A 24,591-nucleotide genomic window follows, 5' to 3' on the forward strand; every position below is an offset into this window, starting at 1 on the left:
TTAACCATGATGCATTATTTGGACTCTCCTGGCCTTTGATTTTTTTCAAACATGTGAAAAGAATGTAGAAAACCCAAAAGTTGTTCCGAGGTCAAAAATATTGGCATATATGAAGGTACAAAAAATTGTGAGTTCTAGTATACTGGACACAGCCACCACTTGTGTAATATTATGTTAGTTACAGGTTAACAGTTAATCAATGACCCTTTTATTCATAATATGTATTTCAAGTAAAGCTTAGGCAAAAACATTTAATGCAAAAGTGTATTACATGCTAAAACATATTGAAAGCAACAGGATAGTTACATAATCTCTTAGTCACTCTAGCGTTATACCAAATATAAGTACAGCCCCTCCTCACTTAGCGACGTACTCATCTACCAACGCCTGGGACTTACGATGGGCTCTTTGACCAGTATTCATACCTAAATGTATATTAGAGCTGATTCCCTCTCTTCTGCTCATTTCAATATACAGTACACTACTGTATAAACATTTAAAAATATACCAGAAATGTTATAAATGGTGCAAATGTGACATTAAAACAATATCAAAGATGGTTGACACACTCACTACCATTACAGTATGCTCCTCACTTAGTGACAAATTCATTTAACGATGTGGTCTTAGGAACGGAACTCTGTCATTGAGTGAGGAGAGGCTGTAATACTGTAAAAGAAAATATTAGGTTAATGACATAAAAATATTAATAAATAGTAACCTTTGTGGGTTTAGTACTTAGTTTTATTGCAATAATAATACATATACATATGTGAAAGTATAATGTAATAAAGCATAATCATTATAATAGTACAGCACAGCTTTACAGCATTGCCTTTTTTAAACTGAATTTACTTTTTTAATAGTTAAGACATTTAGATCCATATGGGTTTAGTGTTTAAATATTACAGGCAGACAATAATTTTTCAACTTTATAAACATTCTCATCCCATACTGTTAAAAATTTTCTTGACACTAAAAGATTGCAAAGTAGCAGTACAGTGGAACCTCGGCTTACAAATGCCCCGCCATGCAAATTTTTCAGGATACGAACCGTTGTTCGGTCGATTTTTTGCTTCTGGATATGAACGAAATTTCAGGATGCAAACTTCCCCCTCAAGGGAGGTTCCTTAAATAAATAAATTATTTATTTCTTTGCAAAGGTTACAATGTGTGTTTACGTATCATAATATGATTGGAGCAAAGACAGCCACTATCATGCTGAGGCATTTCGGGCAGACTTAACCTAATACTAATAGACTACTAAGTCTAAACAGGTGAAAAGTGTACTAGTAGTGGTTACCAATGTTTTGTTGATGGTGGCACCAACTACTGGCAGCCTTTTGAAGCTTCTCCTTACTGTTATTATTATTACCTTTACCTTTGATATACCTTTGAAGAGTTTCGAGAGAGTATCTACTCTCTGAGCCCGGCCATGGGCCAAGCTTGTCTAGTGCTTGCCTGGTCAACCAGGCTGTTGCTGCTGGAGGCCTGCTGCCCCATATATCCATCACAGCCTGGTTGATCTGGCACCTGGTGAAGATACTTGTCCAGTTTCCTCTTGAAGGCTTCTACACTTGTTCCAGCCATGTTTCTGATATCTTCTGGTAAGATGTTGAATAGTCTGGGACCCCGGATGTTGATAGTGTTTCCTTATTGTCCCCACCGCACCCCTGCTCCTCACTGGGTTTATTTTACACTTCCTCCCATATCTCTCACTCCAGTATATTAAGGCAGTGTGCAGATTTGGGACCAGGCCCTCGAGTATACTCCAGGTACAGTGGACCCCCACATTTTGTCGGGCACGATTTTCATGGTCTGACTTTCGGCAAGTTTTTTTTGCCAAAATTTAGCTTCGCGGTTCATGATTGGACTCGTGATTTGGCGATCGTCTGGTACGTGTCTACTGTCAGTGCGCACACAAAGCCTGTCACCATTCACACTCGGCGACTGACCATCACCCCACTGGTTCATATGATACAGTTCATAATAATTCATTGTTTTTTGTGCTTGCAACTGCTAAATAAGCTACTATGGGCTGAAAGAAAGCTCCTAGTGCCAACCCATTGGTATAAAGAAGGAAAGAAACAACAGAATTCAAGAAAAAACTCATAGCAAAGTACCAAAGATGGAGGAGGAAAAGAGAGGGGAGAATGTGCATTCTTCAGTGATTCTACGATATGTATGATACTAAAGCAGCAGGTATTGATAAAGGTTATAGTGCCAGCCAGCGATAAAGTGTAGAATTAACAGTGTAGCAAGTAAGTTAAGTGATTAAGTGATAGAAAAATGACATGAAAGTAATTTTCCTATGTTGCTGGATGTGTATAGGACCGCTGAACATACGCTGCCCTGCAATCTGCCAGCATCTCCTCCATCAAACTAACATCTCCAAGATAAGTGTAAATATAAAAGTGTAAGTATAGAAGTAAATATAAGTGTAAATATAAAAGGACCCCAATGGAAATAAGTCACTTTGACTTTTTTGGGTTATCCTAGGTAGTACTTTACACACATGCTGCTATGTACGATAATCTATGTAATCTGTGTTTGTGCATACCTGAATAAACTTACTTATTTATAAATTAAAATGTAAACATTTCTTATTTATAAATTATGTACATTAAGTGTGAACAGTGGTGGTGGGTTCTGCTGGTGCCTCCACCACCACCACAACTATGTATGGCTTCTCTCAGTGGCCCTTATAAACCCAGCAACAACTTCCACCACTTACTCCTCTCATACACTGACATATTTTATTCATTCTAGAGTATATATCATGGTTCTATGTTATTAATATTGTTTATTCTGTCATACTAGATGAATTTTGATAGATAAATAAGCCATAGAGATATTAGCATCATATTGAAGCATAATAAACTCGCCTCCCTCTCCCTTATTATTATAATAAAAAAGAAGCGCTAAGCCACAAGGGCTATACAGCTCCCTCTCCCTTCTACCTGTGTTCCATACACCAACAAGAGTCAATAAAGGTATGTGCGATATTAAATGTTCATTAGTGCTTTATATTTAGTTGTCATTGTTTTCTGTATGTAAATCTATATTTAATCTTTAAAAAAAAAATTATTTTTTGTTAATACTTTTGCTATATAGTCCTTGTGGCTTAGCGCTTCTTTTTTATTATAATAATAATAATGTTAATACTTTTGGGTGTCTGAAATGGATTTACATTATTTCTTATGGGGAAAACGGATTCACCAATCGTGAATTTCGCCATTAGGCAGACTCTCTGGAACGAATTAATGACGAAACTCAGGGGTCCACTGTATATATCATGTATCTCTCCTCCACTCCAATGAATACATGTTAAGACTTGCAGGTGTTCCCAGTAGTTTAAGTGCTTTGCAGGCTCAATGTGAGCCATAAATGATCTCTGTATTATTATTATTATTATTAGTATGTACTGGTCCACAGATCGGCTAATTTGTACCCCGGTCTTCAGTGAAATCATCCCAGTGAACAGGTTTATCTTACTGTTACATATGTTGCACTTCTCTAACAAAACCAGGCCTGACAGAAGTGACAGGTTATACAAGATTAGAAATGTTTTTATGCATGTGAAACAAAAGTTCAACATGTACTTTTATCCATTCAAGAATCTTGTACTTGACGAGTCTTTGATTTTGTTCAAAGGTAGACTGTCATTCAAACAGTATATATACCGAGCAAGAGGAAACGCTTTGGTATAAAACTGTTTGTACTCTGTGACTGTGACAGTGGCCTTGTATTGGATATTGTTGTATACACAGGAAGTAAAACATTGAAAGATACCAGGATGTTATTGGGTATCTCAGGTGACGTAGTGAGAAGCATGATGGCACCTTATCTTGGTAAGGGGCATATATTATATACTGATAACTGGTACACAAGCCCTTTACTCAGGGATTTCTTGCAAGTGAACATGACAGATGTGTGTGGCACAGTGCGTTCTAATCGTAAACATATGCCCAGGTTCAATGCAGGCACTCGTTGTGAAGAGGTGCAGGTGTTTACTGCCAATGACATCATGTTATTACGGTGGCATGACAAACGAGATGTCACATTGTTGACAACCATTCACCATAACGAAATGCAAGACAGTGGCAAAGTTGACAGAGTGACTAATGAACGTATTCGAAAACCAGTGACAGTGATTATACACAAAACATGCGCTTGATACTTTAATTTCCAATTCATCATGGGTAAAGGTTATTTCAGTCTACCATACAGCATGATTTTCTTACATCACATTTTCAATGAAATTGAACATAATTTCCCTTTCCTTGGACTGAACCTGAATACCTCCCATTTCCCCTAGTGCTATATGACCCACTATGGGATGAGTGCTTCCCCTATGAAAATAAAATAAATTTTCAGTCTTGTATTGTCTACCACTATAACCTGTTCAAACACAGGAACATCACTGTAGTCTGTCACATCACCTAGTTTACCCAATGTGTATCAAAATTATCTGCGTGAAACTGTTGCAGTGTACTTTGTGCTACTGAGCATTACTCTTGCTTTATACAATTTCAAATGTTCAGTTATACACATCCTTGCACACAAATGGAGCATTTAACAAATGATTAAGCTTAGTTTTGATTATAATAATATATAACTACAAAGGTCTTACAATATATAGTGTAACTAACTGCTGTACTATAATTTTGGCAGAAAAAAAAATAACGTACCAGTAATGATTATCAGTTCATGAGCATATGGAAATGTCTACATGTCGAAGTCCACAATTAATGAAGTAATAAGAGTTTCATGATCAAATCTCCAGGATTGTGGTTGTAATGGTTTTAGATTTCATCTACATATTGAACCATATAATATGTGAATACAACAGCCAGGATAACATAAATAATGGAATGTATGTTGCCAATAAATCGTTATACAGAACACTTGGAAAGACAACCTTCAGTTGATATTTTATATTACTCTCTTAGATTGCAGGATCCTGCCTATATGTGACCTGCACGTCTCTTACATGTACCCTTGTTTTACCCTACTCAGTAATGAACTAATAAAATTCCTGGTGAGCAAAAGTTTTTCATAAGTTGCACAGCATCTTTTTAAGAACAAAGCCACATAGAAATGAAAAATGAATATATTTTGACCTTGGTGTGCTGGTGAGGCTGAAATACACAGATCTCATTTTAATTTCTATTATATCTTCCCAGAATGGAAGCCTTTGACCTTACCTTTTATATTAAGAATATAACTGCATAAAAGAGCTCATGACAGAAATGCTTAAATATCTGTTTTCATAGTTGTCTAGAATTTGGACAATTAGAGCTAACCAGCAATTTTAAGAAGTCTACCCAGCTTCATTATGTTTAGGTAAAATGCTCTATGATCCTTACATATTTAATTCACATTTTTGATGATAATGGATTAAAACCAGTTCCTTAACATCGGTGTTGGAAAAATACCCACAAATCCTTGTTCTCTTCAACAATGAGTAATATATATATATTTTTTTTTTCAACAAGTCGGCCGTCTCCCACCGAGGCAGGGTGACCCAAAAAAGAAAGAAAATCCCCAAAAAGAAAATACTTTCATCATCATTCAACACTTTCACCACACTCACACATTATCACTGTTTTTGCAGAGGTGCTCAGAATACAACAGTTTAGAAGCATATACATATGAAGATTTGTTTTGTCCCCGCAGCCCGGTCTGAGACCAGGCCTCATGGTGGATCAGGGTCTGATCAACCAGGCTATTACTACTGGCCGTGCACAGGCTGACGTATGAACCACAGCCTGGTTGGTCAGGTACTGACTTTAGGTGCCTGTCCAGTGCCTTCTTGAAGACAGCCAGAGGTCTACTGGTAATCCCCTTATGTATGCTGGGAGGCAACTGAACAGTCTTGGGCCCTAGACACTTATTGTGTTCTCTCAGTGTACTCGTGGCACCCCTGCTTTTCATCAGGGGAATGTTGCATCCCCTGCCGAGTCTTTTGCTTTCAACTTTCTAGCTTTACGCATCCTTCCAAATTTGTCCACTAACCTTTGTAAGTAATACAGCAAAATATAATGCTGTATATTTTTTGCTATTAAATTCCTGAAATATAGGTAACCATTTATAATCTTATCTGTTTATAGAAGATGTAGCAGTACTTGCTTTCTTTCTTGGCAGGAACAAATTCATTATTATTAAAAGAAGTTTCCATAAGTGGAGTAATTCTCAATATACATGGCAGCTCCACTGTACAGAAGATCATACTGGGCCTGAAAAAGATGATGTATTTAGTTTAGCACAGCATTAAAAGATCCCCCCCCCCTTCCCTACAGGTTCAATGCAGCACTGTATGACCCTGATGGGTTTAGCACTTAGTTTTGATTTTTTTTCAACATGGCATCCCCCCAATGAAGCACGGTGACCCAAGAAACACTTTCACCATCATTTACGCATAATCACTGTCTTTGCAAAGGCATTCAGATATGACAGTTTAGATTTTGCTCCAAACAGCTGTTTAGTTTTGATTATAATAATAAGCTACAAGCTCAAGGCTTTTCATGAATGTAAAAATAATTTATATGCCTAGTAGGGTCCAATGATTTTTCCAGAATATACTTAACTTTCTCCCCCTCCCCCATACCAGTCTCCTACTGCTACAATTTCTGTATTTCCAATCTATAACAGCATTATTTTATTGTATCAGACAATTTGTGGCAAACAACTGGAGGCCAATTCTGTCTAGGCAAGCTCATTGCCTGTCACTTAGTTCAGCTCAACTCCCTTTTGATATGCCTTAAAGCTTCAGTTGCACATTTCTGCTCTGTATGAGGTGTCCACTTTGTATGAGCTGTCTGTACTATAGCTCTATTTCAACATTTGTGACCTCTTGCATGGTACAGGTAACTGCTTCTATTATTTCCTTCTCAGAATATTACAACTAAGCTCCAAATACAAACAGCATTGTGGCATCATAATGTTTGATGCTAGTATTGTGTACTAATTTTGTCCTGTTGTCACTTTTCCTTTATGGCTTAATATGTACAGAAAATTTTTGGGTGTCCTTGCACTGAAATTTAAGTATGAAGTTCATTTACCTTGGTGGTGATAAACTGAGGTCTACACCTCAACAGTTTCACAACTGTTCTGTAGACATCCACACACTGTTCAATCTGCAGACGTTCCACCAACAAGGTCATAGCAGCCACTAGCCCACATGCTGTCACACCATCACTGAAACATATTCAGCATATGTAAATATGCATTCTCTCAACCTCTGATGTTAAAAATATTTGATATTGTGTTAGGGAATAAATACCCTTACTAGCATCAAAAGGCTCAGGCAAACCCACATTTTTTTTTTAACAAGTTGGCCGTCTCCCACCGAGGCAGGGTGTCCCAAAAAGAAAGAAAATCCCCAAAAAAGAAAATACTTTCATCATCATTCAACACTTTCACCTCACTCACACATAATCAGTGTTTTTGCAGAGGTGCTCAGAATACAACAGTTTAGAAGTACATATGTATAAAGATACACAACATATCCCTCCAAACTGCCAATATCCCAAAACCTCTCCTTTAACCCTTTCAGGGTCCACAAGCCCTCTCAGAGACTTGTTCTCAGGATCCCCCAAATTTCAAAAAAAAAAAAAAAAAAAAAAAAAAAAAAAAAAATTCTTATGAATAGATAGAGAATCTTTTCCCGATCATAATGACACCAAAAGTATGAAATTTGATGGAAAACTTATGGAATTATGCTCTCGCGAAGTTAGCGGTCTCGATGATGTTTATGCATCAGTGATTTTGCCCACTTTGAGCCCTATTTTCGGCCAGTTCTAGTGTACTAGTCGACAAAAATCATAACTACTTTGCTAGATACGCTGTATAGCCCTTGTGGCTTAGCGCTTCTTTTTGATTATAATAATAATACTTTGCTAGAACTCTATTTTTCTATCGAATGAGTACAAGAAACCACCCATTTACCGATTTCAACTATCCAATACAGTGGTCAGAATTTAGCAATTTTGCCAATTTCACACAAATTTCAAAAGATGCCAATTTCCAAATAGGGTCCAGAATAAACAAGAAAGACATTCCTGAAACTAAAATAACATTTCCTCTGTTCATTAGTCACGTCCCCAGGCCCCTCTTACATTCTTTTGCTTTCCATTTTGAAATTTTATTCTCACAAATAATAGAAAGATTATTATTATTATAATCAAAAAGAAGCGCTAAGCCACAAGGACTATACAGCGCTGCAGGGCAGGAAGGAAGCAAGGGCATCAGGTGGCAAAAGGGAGATGGATGAGTAATAGGTTACGGATAACAGCGGGGTAGTGGATGGTGAAAGGGTAAAGGGCAGCAAGAGACTGAACTAGAAAGGGCTGAGGGGAGTGCAAAAAGTATCATCAGAGTTTGTGGAGTAAATCAGTCGTTGTCAAGAAGTCAATGAGAGAGTCAGGATTAAAGGAGGGTCCATCAGCAAGAAGGGAAGGTAAAGAGAGAGTAGTAGAACGAAGACGACGTTGGAGGTAAATTCTGCGTGCTCGTTGATAGAGAGGGCAGTCTAACAGAATGTGGCTAATTGATACTGGAACTTGACACTGCTCACAGAGAGGAACAGGGTGCCTCTCCATGAGTAAGACGAGTGTGGCCAATGCGAAGGCGGGAGAGAGTGGTCTCCCAACCTCGGCACTGATGACAAGAAGACGGCCAGTAACCTATGCTCGGTTTAATAGAATGAAGTTTGTTACCGAGCAGAGTTGACCAACGTTGTTGCCAACGGGTGCGAAGGTGGGTAGCTATTGCAGCAAAATAGTCCAGAAATGGAACACCTCGATAGGAAATTGGTAGGTCATGTACTGCTGACCGCGCAGCAGTGTCTGCCTGTTCATTGCCCTGTACGTCGACATGACCAGGGACCCAACAAAAAACAATATCTTAATGTTTGGTAGAGATACGGCATAGCCAAAGTTGGATACGGAGAACTAGGGGATGAGATGTATCAAATTTTCGTATAGCCTGTAGAGCACTAAGGGAGTCTGAGACTACTACAAATGATGACACAGGCATAGATGCGATACGAATAAGTGCTGCAAGAATGGCATACAGTTCAGCAGTAAAAATACTAGCTGAAGATAGTAAATGCCCCCGCACGACGCTGTCCGGAAACACTGCTGCGAATCCAACGCCGTCTGAAGACTTAGAGCCATCTGTGTACACAGCGGTGGCATGAGAATGGGAGTGGAAGTGATCAAGAAAAAAAGAGCAGGAAGCCACCGTAGGCAGTTGAGCTTTCGAGCAAGGAACAGACCCGAGAACAGACCCGAACAGCTGGAACTTCCCAGGGGGGTAGGGAAAAGTGAGATGCTACATGAACATATAAAGGTGGTAACTGAAGGGAAGACAAGAGTGAATGTAGGTGAAGAGAAAAGGGACGGAGCAAACGGGCGGCGAACGAATAAAGAATGTCTACTAATATCGGTGACCATTCTATAAATGGAAGGATTGTGTAGATCGTGAGAGCATACATAGTAGCGAAGGCAATGGGCATCACGGCGATCAGACAAGGATGGAAGATTCGCTTCTGTATAGAGGCTCTCAACAGGGGAAGAGCGAAAAGCACCAAGGCACAAACGTAATCCTTGGTGATGGATAGAGTTAAGGCTAGAGAGAGTAGCAGGAGAGGCCGCGGAATAAATCTGGTCACCATAATCGAGTTTCGATAAAACGAGGGCTGAATGTAGGCGAAGCAGAGTTCGACGATCAGCTCCCCAGGAAAGATGAGCAAGGGTTTTAAGAAGGTTTAGCCGGCTGTGACAAGTTGCCTTCAGAGAGGTAATGTGAGGTTTCCAGGATAACCTACGGTCAAAGAGAAGGCCTAGAAACCTGACTGTATCACGTTCGGGGATACGGGAGCCATAGAGATACAAAGGATGATCGGAGATAACAGAGCGTCTAGTGAAAGTAATTTGGTGAGTTTTGGTACTTGAAAATTTAAACCCATGCGTGGTGGCCCAAGTGGAAACACGGTCGACCGCATGCTGGAGAGAAACTGCAATAAGATGACAGTCAGCGCCTGCACAAGCAATAGCGAAGTCATCAACATAGAGTGATGACCAAATATTGGGTGGAAGAACAGAGGCCAAATCATTTATAGCAAGGAGAAAAAGTGTTGTGCTTAGAACACATCTCTGAGGGACACCTTCAGCTTGGACGAAGTCCGGGGAAAGAACATTATTGACTCGAACACGGAAATGTCTGTCAGTTAAAAAGTTCTTAAGGAAGGATGGTAGATTGCCTCGGAGGCCTAAGGAATGGGGCTGGGCCAAAATATTATACCTCCAAGTTGTGTCATATGCCTTCTCAAGGTCAAAAAATATGGCAATAACTGAGTGATTATTCGCAAAGGCATTACGAACATACGTATCCAAGCGTAGTAAGGGGTCTATGGTAGAACGGCCCTTACGAAAGCCATATTGACTAGCGGAGAGACTGTTGTGTGTCTCTAAATACTACATTAAACGTCGATTTACGAGACGTTCCATCACTTTGCAAACTGCACTAGTAAGAGCGATGGGACGATAGTGGGAGGCATCATGTCCTGTAGTACCCGGTTTGCGGAAAGGGAGAACAATGGCAGATTTCCACAGCTGGGGAAGAACTCCTTGTGCCCAAATAAGATTGAAGAGGTGTAAGAGGACTACAAGGGCTGACCGATGTAAATGTTGTAACGTACGAATATGAATGTCATCAGGCCCAGCTGCCGATGATCGGCAAGCTGAGAGCGTTGCCTCCAGTTCTTGAAGTGTAAAAGGCACATTATACTGTTCTTCTCTGAGAGAAGAAAAGTCCAAGGGTACTAACTCTCTGGCAGACTTTGAGGAAAGAAACGAGGGGCATAGATGGAGCCCTCGGGAAATATGGACCAGATGTGTGCTAAGTTCAATGGCAACGTCGAGAGGGTTTGCTACATCAACACCAGCGACCCGTAGAACAGGAGCCGGGTCAGGAGAGTATTTATCACTCAATTTCCTCACTTTTTTCCAGACTGCACTCATAGAAGAAGCAGAGGTGATGGTGGAAACATAGTCTCGCCAACAAGTGCGTTTAGCTTCACGGATGACACGGCGAGCAATCGCACGCTTCTGCTTAAAGTCAAGAAGTCTCTCAGCGGTTCTATTGTACCGGTACCTGCCCCATGCAGCACGTTTCAAACGTACTGCACGAGCACAAGCAGGAGACCACCAAGGCACGCACTTCTGAGAATGCCTGCCTGAGGTTTGGGGTATAAAATGAGAAGCTGCGGTATAAACTGACGTCGAGAAGATGTGTAGGAGCTCATCAATGGAGGATGAAGAAGGAACCTCACTAAAAGCAGTGAGGTGTGAGTAAAGATCCCAATTTGCCCGATCAAATTGCCAGCGAGGGCTACGGAAAGGTGGTGAATAGGAAGGAGAAGTAAGAATGATCGGAAAATGATTGCTGTCATGTAAGTCCGGTAGAACAGACCAGGTGAAGTCTAGTGCAGTGGAGGAAGAGCAGACTGATAGATTGATGCAAGAGAGAGTATGAGTACGAGGATCAAAATGGGTGGGAGTACCCGTATTTTAAACATGGAGGGGGTGAGAGGCGAGAAAAGCCTCCAACTGGATGCCACGCGAGTCACAATGAGACCCCCCCCCCCAGAGGAAATGGTGGGCATTAAAATCACCAAGTAACAGAAGTGGTGGTGGTAAGGATGAAACAAGAAAGGCAAAGTCTGGGATAGAAAATGCTCGAGAAGGAGAGAGATATAAAGAACATATTGTAAACCACTTATTCAAGTGGATACGGGCTGCAGTGTAATGCAGCGAGGTATGGACAAATAGTTGACAGTACGGAATATCATTGCGTAGAAGAAGGGCACTTTCATTAAAGGTCCCATCTGAGAAAGGATCCGAAGAATACAATAAATTATAGCCTGAGATAGGTTGGAAGACAGCCGAGTGTAATTTTGGTTCTTGTAAGCAAGCACCAACAGGGGAAAACCTGGAAAGCAACATCTGAAGCTCACCCTGATTACCCCTGAGGCCGCGGATATTCCACTATAAATAGGCCATGATTGGCGATGAAGAAAATACCAGGAATCTGTAGGTAAAGGCACCTACGGACTAGAGGAGTTAGAGAAGTCAACGTGTGGTGGCATTGGAAGACGTTCAAGTAGCGAAGGAACGGAGCGTTGCGAAGAATGGGGTTGTGAAGATGGAGAAGAGGGAAGAGAAGGAACAGGAAGTGAATCAGTGTCCATTGAAGGTTTAGTCTCTGCAATATATTCTGAAATGGTTTCAAGTGTTTCTGAATTCAAAGATGTATGGGAGACCATATTGGAGATAGAAGAAGGAGGGTGAGTAAAGATTGGGACAGTAATGGACTGTACCAAAGTAGAGGGGGAGGGAAGAGTGTAAGGGACTGGAGATGAAGTGTGGGGAGGGACAGAAGAGGCAGAAACCTGGGAGGTGGCAGAAGAGGGAGAAGAACTAGGTACAGAGACTGGAAAGGTAAAGTGTGGAGGTGGAAGAAGGGAAGGAAGGGGCAAAGAAGATTTGAGCAATGTGGATTTTTTGGACTTCTGAGAAGTAGAGGGGTGATTGATATTAGGTGTCGTACGAGGTCTTGTCGATACTGGGGCTTGTGAGGAAGGACGCGAAGATGTGAGAACAGACTGAGTTGTAGTCGGGACGTCACAGCCAAGGACAGCAAAAGGATTAGATGCCGGAGTGGCTATGGGAGGGGTAACAACAGAGGAGGCTGCAGAAGATGGGACCCCAGAAGTGGGGGGATGTTTTGAAACACGAGAATAAGAAACAGCTGTTCAAAAATGTCATTGCCACATGACTGGAAATTCTGTTGGACTATGGTATGGGGCAGGTTGACAGTACCACTACAAGAATTGAGAGAAAGATGTTTTTCAATAGTGATAGGAGTAGTATCGATATTCGAAAGGAGAGAAAGATCATGAGCTTGGGTAGCATTCTGGACAGTGACGATGCGCGTACTGCTCTTGAGAGCATGAAATGAAATATCTCTACCAACATGAAGCAGGAGCGCTTTGCCAATACTATGGTCAGAAAGGTAGGCAGAAGAAGTCAGTCTTAAAGTAAAGAATTTAGTCCATTGTGTGGTCCGAAACTGAGCGTGGAGAGGGAGTGCTTGACGTGTCGGTCTTTTCCGAGTAGAATGGGAAGGTAATGAAGGAGCATCATCAGGAGATTGACGTTGGCGTTTAGGAGTAGGACCGGAGTTGGTCCGGCGTGAAATTGGCGGGCGATTCGAAAATTGCCATACCGTAGAGGGAGAAGCCGGAAGCATAGTCAAAGGTCAAAGGAGAGCGGAGGTCAGACAAATCGAAGGAGTCAGTCGAAGCCCCGGTACCTGAAGTGGGTGAGGAAACAGCACCAGCAAGAGGTACAGGGGCATCAGGAGTGTCCGAAGAGTGGTCTAAACACAAGGCAGGGTCAGAATGGGGTGCGGTATCAAGAAGGGTCCCGGGGGTAGTGGGTTCATGGATTGGGTTCTCCATGGTTAGGTTACTCCTTTGCTTTTTGTTTTTAAGAAAAAAAAGAAAGAAGAAAAGAAAATAAAAATAAAAAAAGAATAAAAACAAAAGGGGGGAGCGGGGATGAATAGTTCTCAGGAGGAATGAAAGGGCCAGAAATCTCCCTCCGCGCCCAAGAGGACCTCAGCACCGCTAGTAGCGCAGATGCAGCATGGAACCCGTGCCATGCCCTACCCTTCATGCCAGTAAACCAGCAATCCGGGATAGCAACCTCACATCTGCCGAGCTACCTCGGTGGACAAAAGAGAGGGCGGCCGGATATCCGCCACAAAGCATACCTCCTTTGGCCACCACCCCCGGAATCCGAAAGGTGGCTTCCAGAGATACACCCGTCGCCCGAAAGACACCCAAAGCTACTCCGGGATACCGGAGAGAGATTGGGACATCCCCAGGCAATCCAGATTCCACGGCAAACTACGCCACCGCCAAGAACCTCAACGGAATGGGATGGACCCCGGTGTCCTTTCCCCTACCTAGGAACTAGCACGCCTGTGGGAGAAATCCCAAAGGCCAAAAAGAGGAAGGGCAAAAGGGAGGGGTGGGGAGGAGGAGGAGGAATGGAAAAAGGGGAGGATGGGATAGGGGAGGGGAGAATGGGGGGTAATTAGGTTCGGTCTGAGGAAGAAGACCGACAGGGCTAATTCCTCAGACCAAGAGCCTCTTCACCACGCCAAGGAGCCCCCCTTGAAGAGGAATAATAGAAAGAAGATTTACTGTTATGCAGAATACTGCACTAGTGTAGAAATGGTATAAATAATATCAGCACACTTGTGAAAGAATATCAGACTCACCAGTTGACGTGTATTGGACGCTTAGCATGATTTGTTTACTTTTGAACTTTGGTAAAAATCGAACATTTCTGCTACTTTGAGCTCAATTTCAAGGTACTTTTCATTGTAAAATCAGTCAAAAATCATCTCAATTTCTGTAATATGTCTTCCATTCTATAAAATGAGACCAGGAAAACTGGAATACAACAATAAATACCATACGAAAATACAGTGCAAAGTCGCTGTTTTAATCCAAAAACACACAGTTTTTTTTTTTCTTATTACACACTGTGTGCTGCAGGATTTTTTTTTTTATACTGCGCACAATGACCACATAGACCCATTCTTTACACCATTCTTTCATATGTAGGCCTACCAGCTTTCTCAGTAGATTCGAAGGCGCTAGAATTTATGAGTACTAGTACGTCAAGGACCCTGGCGTGTAAACCATATTAGTACGGCCGAAACCCTGAAAAGGTTAAAGTGCAGGCATTGTACTTCCCATTTCCAGGACTCAAGTCTGGCTATACAAAATAACCAGTTTCCCTGAATCCCTTCACTAAATATTACCCTGCTCACACTCCAACAGCTCGTCAGGTCCCAAATACCATTTGTCTCCATTCACTCCTATCAAATATGCTCATGCACGCTTGCTGGAAGTCCAAGCCCCTCGCCCACAAAACCTCCTTTACCCCCTCCCTCCAACCCTTTCGAGGACGACCCCTACTCCACCTTCCTTCCCCTACAGATTTATATGCTCTCCATGTCATTCTACTTTGATCCACTCTCTCTAAATAACCAAACCACCTCAACAACCCCTCTTCAGCCCTCTGACTAATACTTTTATTAACTCCACACCTTCTCCTAATTTCTACACTCCGAATTTTCTGCATAATATTTACACCACACATTGCCCTTAGACAGGACATCTCCACTGCCTCCTCGCTGCAGCATTTACAACCCAAGCTTCACACCCCATATAAGAGTGTTGGTACTACTATACTTTCATACATTCATATATATGACCCTTATATAGAACTCCTCCAAGCTCTCTTCATAACAAGCAAGCACTACTGCAAATGATGAATCATAAAACAAACAAAACTCAGAAATTGGATATGTGATCTTTTATAAGAAACACTAACACTACCCTGTAACATGGGAAATAATCCCTTTCACAATTATCCCTTTCCCCCCTTTTTTGAAAATTAATTAGTTCACAATCCAAGTTTCATCTTAAAGCCAAGTATAATGGCTTGCTTAATCAACCCACCACTGCCGCTAGAAGTGTAGTGAGATTCTTGCCTCGAGAAGAGAGTTCATAAATTTGGTTAGTGCCAAATTTATAATGAGCTCTGTTTCTATATTGTAAATGGTATGCAATATCGAGACTGTTTCTATATTATAAATGGTATGCAATACTGACAAACTGATGAGTAAAACCAGTGCAACACCATGCATCTTTATTGGTGAAACATTCTGGCAATAGAGATACTTAGTGTTACATGTCTTACTTGTCTTGTTGGTACTGTATAACATTTTATAAAACTTGTCTGACACAGCAAGACCATGATATCTTGGTATAAGAGATGTCATCTACAACTCTTTTGCTAGCAATGGTTTAGTATGATCTACTTCCACTAGTGGGCCCCTCTTCAATCATTGTCATTTTTTGAGGTATAGCCCTTTTTCTCTTCCATTGTTATGGGACTGGTATCACTTCTGTTTACTTCCCTTGCTTTATTCTGCTCCAAGTGTGTTAAGAAATTATAAAAGGTTCTTTTTCAAAAGTATAAAGGCATAATGTAAGAAAATAATATGTTCGATTTGATAATTATTAATACACACTTTTACCAAGAATACCTACCCACAACACAGAAGAGGAGGACCAATCTGAGCACCACTAGTATTTTTTAGTAGCAATTCAGCTATTTTAGGCAAGACATCAGGTTGGGGTGGCACATCTTGACCATAAGGCCATGAAAGGACCTGATATACTTGTACATTATGAGTTAAATTCTGAAAAATAAAATTTTATATACTTTATTTACAGGTACTGTGTGTTAAATAGTACTTCCTAAATCAAGTTAAATTCTGCATAGATTAATTATATTAAAGTCCAATATATCAAGAGCAACTTGTTTATCTGGATCAAACCATCATTCATACTCTTGTTTCTACTGTTACTATTATTTCGATGTACGTACTGTACGTTATAACCAAAATTGTATCCCATTTCAGTATTCACTAATACAAATGTTATACCAAGGTACTGGATAAAATGTTATATAATGTAAGCCATAGCATTTTAATCTAACCCAAGAAAATATTGTCCAGTAATAATAATAATAATGCATTTATTTCTGGGAGCCATACAAAATAAGTAGTATAAGTGAATTGGCACAATAGTAGGCACAAAAGAAACCCACTAATTATGCAGTGCATTTTGGGCAACTAATCATAAGGCTTGCATGTTACTTAGGAACTAGACATAGATTAAGTAGGACATGTGCAGTTAACTACAGTTGACCCTTGAACAACGTCAGTGTTAGGGGCACCGACTCCCTGTGCAGTCAAAAATCTGTGTAAACTTTCGACTCCCAAAAACTTTACTAATAGCCTACTGTTGATCGGAAACCTTACTGATAACAGTCTATCAACACATATTTTGTATATTTATTACATACAGTATTGTTAAAATAAAGTAAGCCAGAGAAAAGAAAATGCTACTAAGAAAATCATAAGGAAGAGAAAATACATTTACAGTACTGTACTGTATTTATTGAGACTAAGTTTACGTCATCTGTTGAGAAGATAATTTGTCTGTCATCTGCTGCCTCTTGGTTGGCAGAAGCTGCTTTCCCTATTATCTTGACATTTTTTAAGCAAAAACCTCTTTCTAAAATTATCAAACCATCCTTTGCTGGCTTTAAATTCTCCAGCTTTAGATCCTTCACCTTTCTTTTACTTCAAGTTGTCATATAATGACCGCTTTTTCTTGAGTCACATTAAGAGTCTATAGATATGCCTTTTCTTTTTTTTTACAGTAGTCCTTATACTGGATTCATTTATCTTGAAATGGCAGGCAACTGCAGCTCCAGACCTCAATCTACAGTACATATCAAGCAATTTAACTTATGCTTGTAATGTCATGGCTTTCTCTGCTTCTTGGGAGCACTTCCAGCATCACTAGTGGCACTTTATATGGGTCCCATGGTGTTATTCCAGAGTTGTGGTATTGCACTAAACATGATCACTAAACACGACAGATCATTTTCTACTGCAATATGCAGTTTACTGGAGACATGAACTGCTCTCACAGAGATGATTAGCATCACATGGTGTTTTAAGTGGATGCTCACTGCAACAGCAACTGGAGGTGGCTACAAAATTATTACAATAGTGCAGTATGTACTAGTTATTTTTATGCAGTTATGACAAAGTTGCATCTGTACATTGTTTACATTTCTTTCGACTCAGAATGGCACCATGTACAATCTGCAAGTGTTTGTGTAAGTTTTGATAAATTTTAACTCTTTATGATAAATTTGTGTATATTTTATGGTAGTAAATGATAAAATAGACTAGTATCTACATATATTTTATGCATTCATGACATACCTAAATTTTTCAATATTTCTAGGCTACTCCTGTGAGTTTTTTCAAAGTGTTACAAATTAACCCTTAAACTGTCCACACGTAGATATACGTTCACGTGAGGGGGCTCCGAACATAGATCAACATTTTATTTTTCATTCCTTCAAAATTGGCGTGATAGGCCTGAGTCGCCTACACATGAGAAAATGAGTCTGCACACTCAGTGTGCACAGTATGAAAAAACTGGGGATGCTGGGGTACCGTGTGGTAACACCAGTTAGTTTCAGCTCCATCTTGGGTCACCATCATAGCAAACCCCCATGATTCACTATCACCGTGTCGTATTAACATTACTATTCTCGGAAAGTGATACAGAATGCGAGTTTAGTGGTTTTGACTCCGATATAGCCACTAAAGATCGAGGAATTAGTGAAACTTTTGATGATAACCCAGATGACCCTCAGGTCATGACCTCTGGGGTGGCCAGTGGGGATAGTGTTGACAGTGTGCCCATATCATACCCTCAGCCCATGACCTCTGGGGTGGATAGTGTGGCCAAACCAGACCCTCAGCCCAGCACTTCTGAAGTGGCCAGTATGGCCACAACAGACCCTCAGCCCAGCACCTCTGGGATTGCTAGTGTTACTTCCTAAAGGCAACTCCACAAGAGGAAATTATAATTTTCCATGCCCTTTGTTGATGACGATAGTGAAAGTGATATAAGTGACGATGATGAAATCGATTGTATGCCGATAGACGATTTGTCGAGTGAAAGTTATTATCATTATTCCCCAGTGAGATGTACTTTTAGGCATCATAACCTGTATTCAGGCAGTGTGCCATGTGCAGTCGGTGGCAAGGGTCGTATGAGGTAACTATCTGAAACCCCAGCCACTGATAGTGATAGTGATCTTGAAGGTGAATATGCTGGGATGGAGGAAGAGGGGGGTGGCATGGTGCCTGGACCTTGTAGTGCGGTGGGTGGGCAGACAAAGGACTGCCCAGCACCCTCTCAACCATGTGCTGCCTCCACTTCTGTCCCCCCCTCCTGTTCCCCCATGCCCCATGCCACAGGTCCACCCTGCACTATCTGACCGCGAATGGAACTGGACAGAAAGTACACCATTTGTGCCACATCCTTTCAATTTTGATGCCAGTGGAAGTAGCATCATGCTACACTGTCCCATCACAAATGAGTCTACAGAGTTAGACTATTTTCAACTATACTTTGACGAGCCGATAATGAACCTAATTGTTACCCAGACCAACATGTACTACCAGTATACAATGGACCACACAGATGTTTCAGAGTCTTCACGGCTGTGCAGGTGGAAAGATACAACTGGCTGAAATGCATTTATTCCTTGGCAATGTCATGCTAATGTCACACACATAAGAACAATAAAGCACACTACTGGTCCACAGACCACTTCATCAGTACTCCTGTCTTCTGTGACCTCCTTCCCTGCAACAGATTCACTCTGTTGCTACGAATGTTGCACTTCTCAGACAGGAATACGCCAAACCGAAATGACCTCTTATACAAAATCCAGGAATTGTTGATGTATCTGAAGCAAAAATTCAGTGCCTACTTTAATCCATTCAAGAACATTGTTGTCGATGAGTCCTTGGTTCTGCTCAAGGGATGACTGTCATTCAAACAATACATACCAAGCAAACGTAATCATTTTGGTATAAAACTCTTTATGTGTGACTATGAGACTGGTCTTGTGTTGGACGTCATTATCTACACAGGGAAAAAAGCACTTGACGATATCAGGCGCACATTGGGCATTTCTGATGGTGTTGTTCGCAAGATGATGGAGCCATACCTTGGCAAGGGTCATACATTGTACACAGACAGCTGGTATACAAGCCCTATACTCACTGTTTTCCTGTGTGTGAACAATACTGATATATATATGGAGCAGTGAGAAGAAATAGAAAACACATGCCAAGGTTCATTGGAGGAAGTCTAGTGGAAGCATTTCATGCCAATGACATCATGGCACTGACATGACATGACAAATGGGACGTGATGTTGCTGTCAACCTTCCACAGAAATGAGATGGTACAAACAGACTGAGCAGGTTCAACAATGAACCTATTGTAAAGCCAGCTGCTGTCATCGACTATACAAACAATATACGACTAGTCGACAAGTGTGACATTATACGGTTTCTTGACTGTGTGCGTAGGAGTTGCAAGTGGTATATAAAAGTGTTTTTCCACCTCGTAGACATTGCAATGCTCAATGCGTGCCCAACCGAATAATCCTAAACTGTCACTGCCTAATACCACTACCATCTACTCCAAAAAGAAGTATTCCCAGAAAAGGCGTGTTATGTGTGCTTACACTAAACTGCGATCCCAAGTGCGAAAAGACACACGATACGTGTGCCAGCAATGTGGGGTGGCACTCTGTATGAATCCATGCTTCTTGAAGTACCATACAGTGGTGGACTTCTAGAAACATAAATGGGACTTGTAAATACCTTGTATATATATATGTGTACAACAGTATGTGACTGAACCAGGTGTACAAATTCATTTATCAGTGTGAACGTGTTTGTTTGTGACAGTATGATTACTAATTCAATACCAAACATTTGTGTCTCAACAAGAATTGGCTATGAAATCAAAAGATCTGCAACTAAACATTATTATCATAATATGAAAACAACAATAAATAGAAAAGAATTGAAAAAAAATGATAAATGTTTATTATTTCTGCAAGTGGCAGTGCTCCATGTTGCTGACACCTCATCATTTAACACCAACTTTGCGGGCTTATATCTCAGTAAGTACTGACCCTAAAATTTTTCTTTTATCCTATAACATTCATAAAAATGCACTCTTCAATTTAAAAAAAAAAAAAATATTTTTCAAAATATTCGGAGCGCTGTGCAGGTGAACGTAGATCTACGTTTGGACAGTTAAGGATTAAAAAAAAATCCAATATACTTATTGAAAAAAATCATCTATAAGAGGACTCACACAGTTCAAACCCATTTTGTTCAAGGGTCACCTATACAATCATAAGTAGAATAAGAAAAGTAGCTAATGACAAAAGATCAGTTATGAAAGCAATACAGTTGGGTCCTGCTTTACGGCGTTTCACCTTATGGCGTTGCGCTAATACTACTGTGATTTCAAATTATGACCAAAACTTACTATAAGGCGAGTGTTCTTTCTAATATGGCGTGCCCCACCTGGTTTGTTTACATTCTCCGTGAGCACGTCTATTATGTCTAAATTTTCCAAAATTTCAAGCGTTTTAAAGTTATTGCATATTTTACATTTACTCTGATAATTATACTTATGTGTACCTGTACTTAAATATACTTACACACTGTGCCACATAATAATCTCTTGGGCGCATTAAATCTCATATATTACGTTAATATGGACATTTCCATTAATCAGTCTGATATTTTTTTCAAAATTATGTAATAAACATGTTACTTAACATAAACATGATACATACATCCACAGTATAAAAATTGACATAAATATGAGATTTGTTTACCAAGCAGTTTGTAGAAGTGTTGGAAGAATTATGTTTTCTCTAGTCAAACACCAGTTACTAAACTGTAGAAAAATATTCCTTTCATATGCCTTCACTTTATCAATAGCTATTCATGACCCTTGTGGGTTTAGCACTTCTTTTTCATTATGATAATAATAATATCATTCATTCTAAAAATGGTGTGTTGCATGAGAATGGGAGTGTTGCTGTTTATTTATTGTGTAATAACTTGTCAGAGCCTCATTCCTTCTAAAAATGATGTTAGATGAGAATGAAAGTGTTGGTCTTTATTTATTCTACTGTACCACTGTGGAAACAACTTGTACACAATATAAGGTGTTTGTATGAACATGTATGAACCATAACCAGACGCTTCGTCCGTTTGTTTACACAGTACTCTGCGTGGGTGGGGTGGCCAGGAGGGCTACCATACCTACCCACACCTGACTTCTTACAATAAATACTAATCACCTTTTGCCCTACATTAAGACTACAAATATTTTGAGGTAAATAATGAGTATACTGTGTGTGCATTTTACTTTTTTATTGTTTTTTTAATGCCTAGTTCTATTGTTAACTTAATATATGTTAGTGTAAGCTTTTTATCTGGCATTTATATGCATTTATAAGTGGAAAAATATGGCATTCTGCTTTCTGGCGATGTCTGCTTTGCGGTGGTAGTCTGGAACCTAACTTGCCGTTTAAGTGGGGCCCTACTGTACATATTATTTAAACTGGTTCAATGATCTTCAGTTAAATAGAGTGATTGAATAGAGATGGTGAAGATACAGCAAGTTGCTTAGATTACAATACAAATAAAATTATATATGGGAGAATAGGGACAATTTGGATGAAAGCTGGTTTTGTATGACATGGCATATGCTGTCTGGATTACATTAAGATGAGGTGCTTTTCAGCAATAGCTCTGAATTGGCTGGCAGACAGGGGTCCTTTTGATGCTTCAGGCAGGGAGCTCCAGATCTTAGTGGCTTTTATGAGCACTGAGTTTTTACACAGGTTGAATTGGATGCGGGAGATGTCAATGAGATTTTTGTCTTGTGTTATGCCTGTGTGTCCTGTTGTAACTATTAAAGAAGAGTTTCTGAGAAAGGTTGATATTGGAACTGATTGTCCTATATATATATAATATATATATATATATATAGTAGGTACAGTAGTACGAGTGCATATTTTGTATATTAAGTAAGTTTAAGTTTTTGAAGAGTGGGGAAGTATCCTGTCTGGCACTTGACTGGGTAATTGCTCGTACAGCAACTTTTTGTTGTGCTGTTATTGATTTTAGGTGATTTGATGTAGTATATCCTCAGGCATAAATACCATAGGTAAGGTAAGATAGATTACAGACTAGTACATTGTAGTGCTGTTTGCTGTACAAAGTAAGGTATCTTGGAGTGGATGCCTACTGTTTTGGGGACCTTGGTAGAATGTCTCTGGTAAAAAATGTCACAAAACATGGGATTCCAAGTTATAAAGAATGTCTAGACAAACTAGATTGGAGACTTTTTTATCATTATATTAAATGGAGCTTAAACAGCAAATCAATCACTCAAAATAATATACATAAAGAGGTTTACATTAAGTTTAGTTTATCAGTATTTTGTCAACAAACTAGAATCAGGCTCATTATGTCTAAGTTTATTGACATTATCAGTTACATTTTTTATAGTATAGAGGGAGAGTTTTGATTAAATAAACAGACACTTTAGGCATTGCCAAGCTACATGCCTTGTACAAGTTGAGAAAATCAACCAAAGTTCTTGTCACTGATACTCTTGGGTAGAGAGAAACAAAATATAGCATAGGTTGTGGCATACAAGAGGAGTGGGGGGGAAAAAAAGAGAAGAAAAAATTAAGCATATGTGAGGTTTCGACCTGAATCTCTTCATAAATGTTACCTTGCTCACACACTGACAGTCAAATCCCTAAAACTACTAATCTCCTTCAACCTTATTCACCTGATGGATGCTAAAGATAAAATGAACTTTCAAGACATTACCTTTGAATTTATAATTTTTACATTGTTCTGGGTGAGTGAGTTTCCATAAGGTTGGGATGCTTCTACGTGGATAGTGAAGTCTCCTATAGTCCACATGTCTCCTACGTATGGTATTACATCAGGGAATTCCTCCTAAATTGTAAAGGGGTTTAGATTATTTATTACAAAATCAAAAGGATGCAAATATATATTGTTAATAACCAAATTAAACAAACTAAAAATACAGTACTGTACCTTGCTATGTTCTTCAAAATGATTTAAGAATACTATAACAGAGCAACCCTTCTCCACCACTAGTCTCCAGAATTTGGAGAGTGTTGAAGACATGGGATGTTCTGTAACTAATAGTATCTCTTTGTTGATGAAGCCTGCAATCTTAATAGCATTAATATACTGGGTCTCTTGCGCTCCATGCTCCATCTGTAGGTATAACCGCTGGGAGTCTGCAGGTAATACTGAAATGTTACGATTCATTGCTTGAAAGCTTGGATTTGATGAACTTTTGTAAGTGAGTGGGGATGGCAAAGCTTTTGCTTTCCTGAACTGAGCCATGCTGTCTTTTAGATAACTGTCTTTAAAATTCTGAAGATGTTCTGCAGATACAATGGTTTCCTCACCAAAGAGAACCTCTTCCATGATCTCTAGACTCAGGTTGTACTGTGCTTGATTTTCAACTAGCCTAGCTCGGCAGGCCCTAAGGTGTCTGAGTACTTCAATAGGATCAAAACTTCCTTTGAGTGTAAGCATTTCACACATGAGAAGGACCTGAAGAACTGTACCTGTTCGACCAATCCCTGCTGAACAATGGACAACTGTGCCACCTGTTAAGAGAAATCTAAATTAACTGTATTTCAATTGGAAAACAGCAGCTATACATCATTATAGTTATACATATATGAGATCTTAAATTAGTATGGTATTAGCATTTATACATGATGTACAGTTGACTGCCAACATTATCTGGCTGTCTTGCTTGATCCAGCACCTAAACAGATGATTAAAAAAAAAGAATGTACAAAACTAAATGACCTGACCATAAAAATTGTGGTCATCCGATGTACTTAATTTAAAAAATTTAGCGCACTTTTCCTAAGTGGCTGGATAACTGATTATA

The 24,591-nt window shown here is 39.8% G+C and overlaps 1 protein-coding gene across 2 annotated transcripts in view; it reads right to left on the minus strand.

Annotated features, from left to right (window-relative positions):
• Positions 1-206: 206 nt before the first annotated feature.
• LOC128689528 (receptor-type tyrosine-protein phosphatase T-like) overlaps positions 207-24,591 on the minus strand; it is a 208,285-nt gene continuing 183,900 nt past the window's right edge. For both annotated transcript variants that reach the window (XM_070086130.1, XM_070086131.1), the window contains 5 exons: positions 23,712-24,298; positions 23,478-23,609; positions 16,202-16,353; positions 7,065-7,200; positions 207-6,239 (listed from right to left, as the gene is read on the minus strand). In XM_070086130.1, the coding sequence (XP_069942231.1) occupies positions 6,165-6,239; positions 7,065-7,200; positions 16,202-16,353; positions 23,478-23,609; positions 23,712-24,298 (1,082 nt within the window). In that variant the 3' untranslated portion in view covers positions 207-6,164. The remainder of the gene's footprint in view (positions 6,240-7,064; positions 7,201-16,201; positions 16,354-23,477; positions 23,610-23,711; positions 24,299-24,591) is intronic.

This window comes from Cherax quadricarinatus, chromosome 18 (genome assembly GCF_038502225.1).
Source record: "Cherax quadricarinatus isolate ZL_2023a chromosome 18, ASM3850222v1, whole genome shotgun sequence".
In the NCBI taxonomy this organism is placed as follows: domain Eukaryota; kingdom Metazoa; phylum Arthropoda; class Malacostraca; order Decapoda; family Parastacidae; genus Cherax; species Cherax quadricarinatus.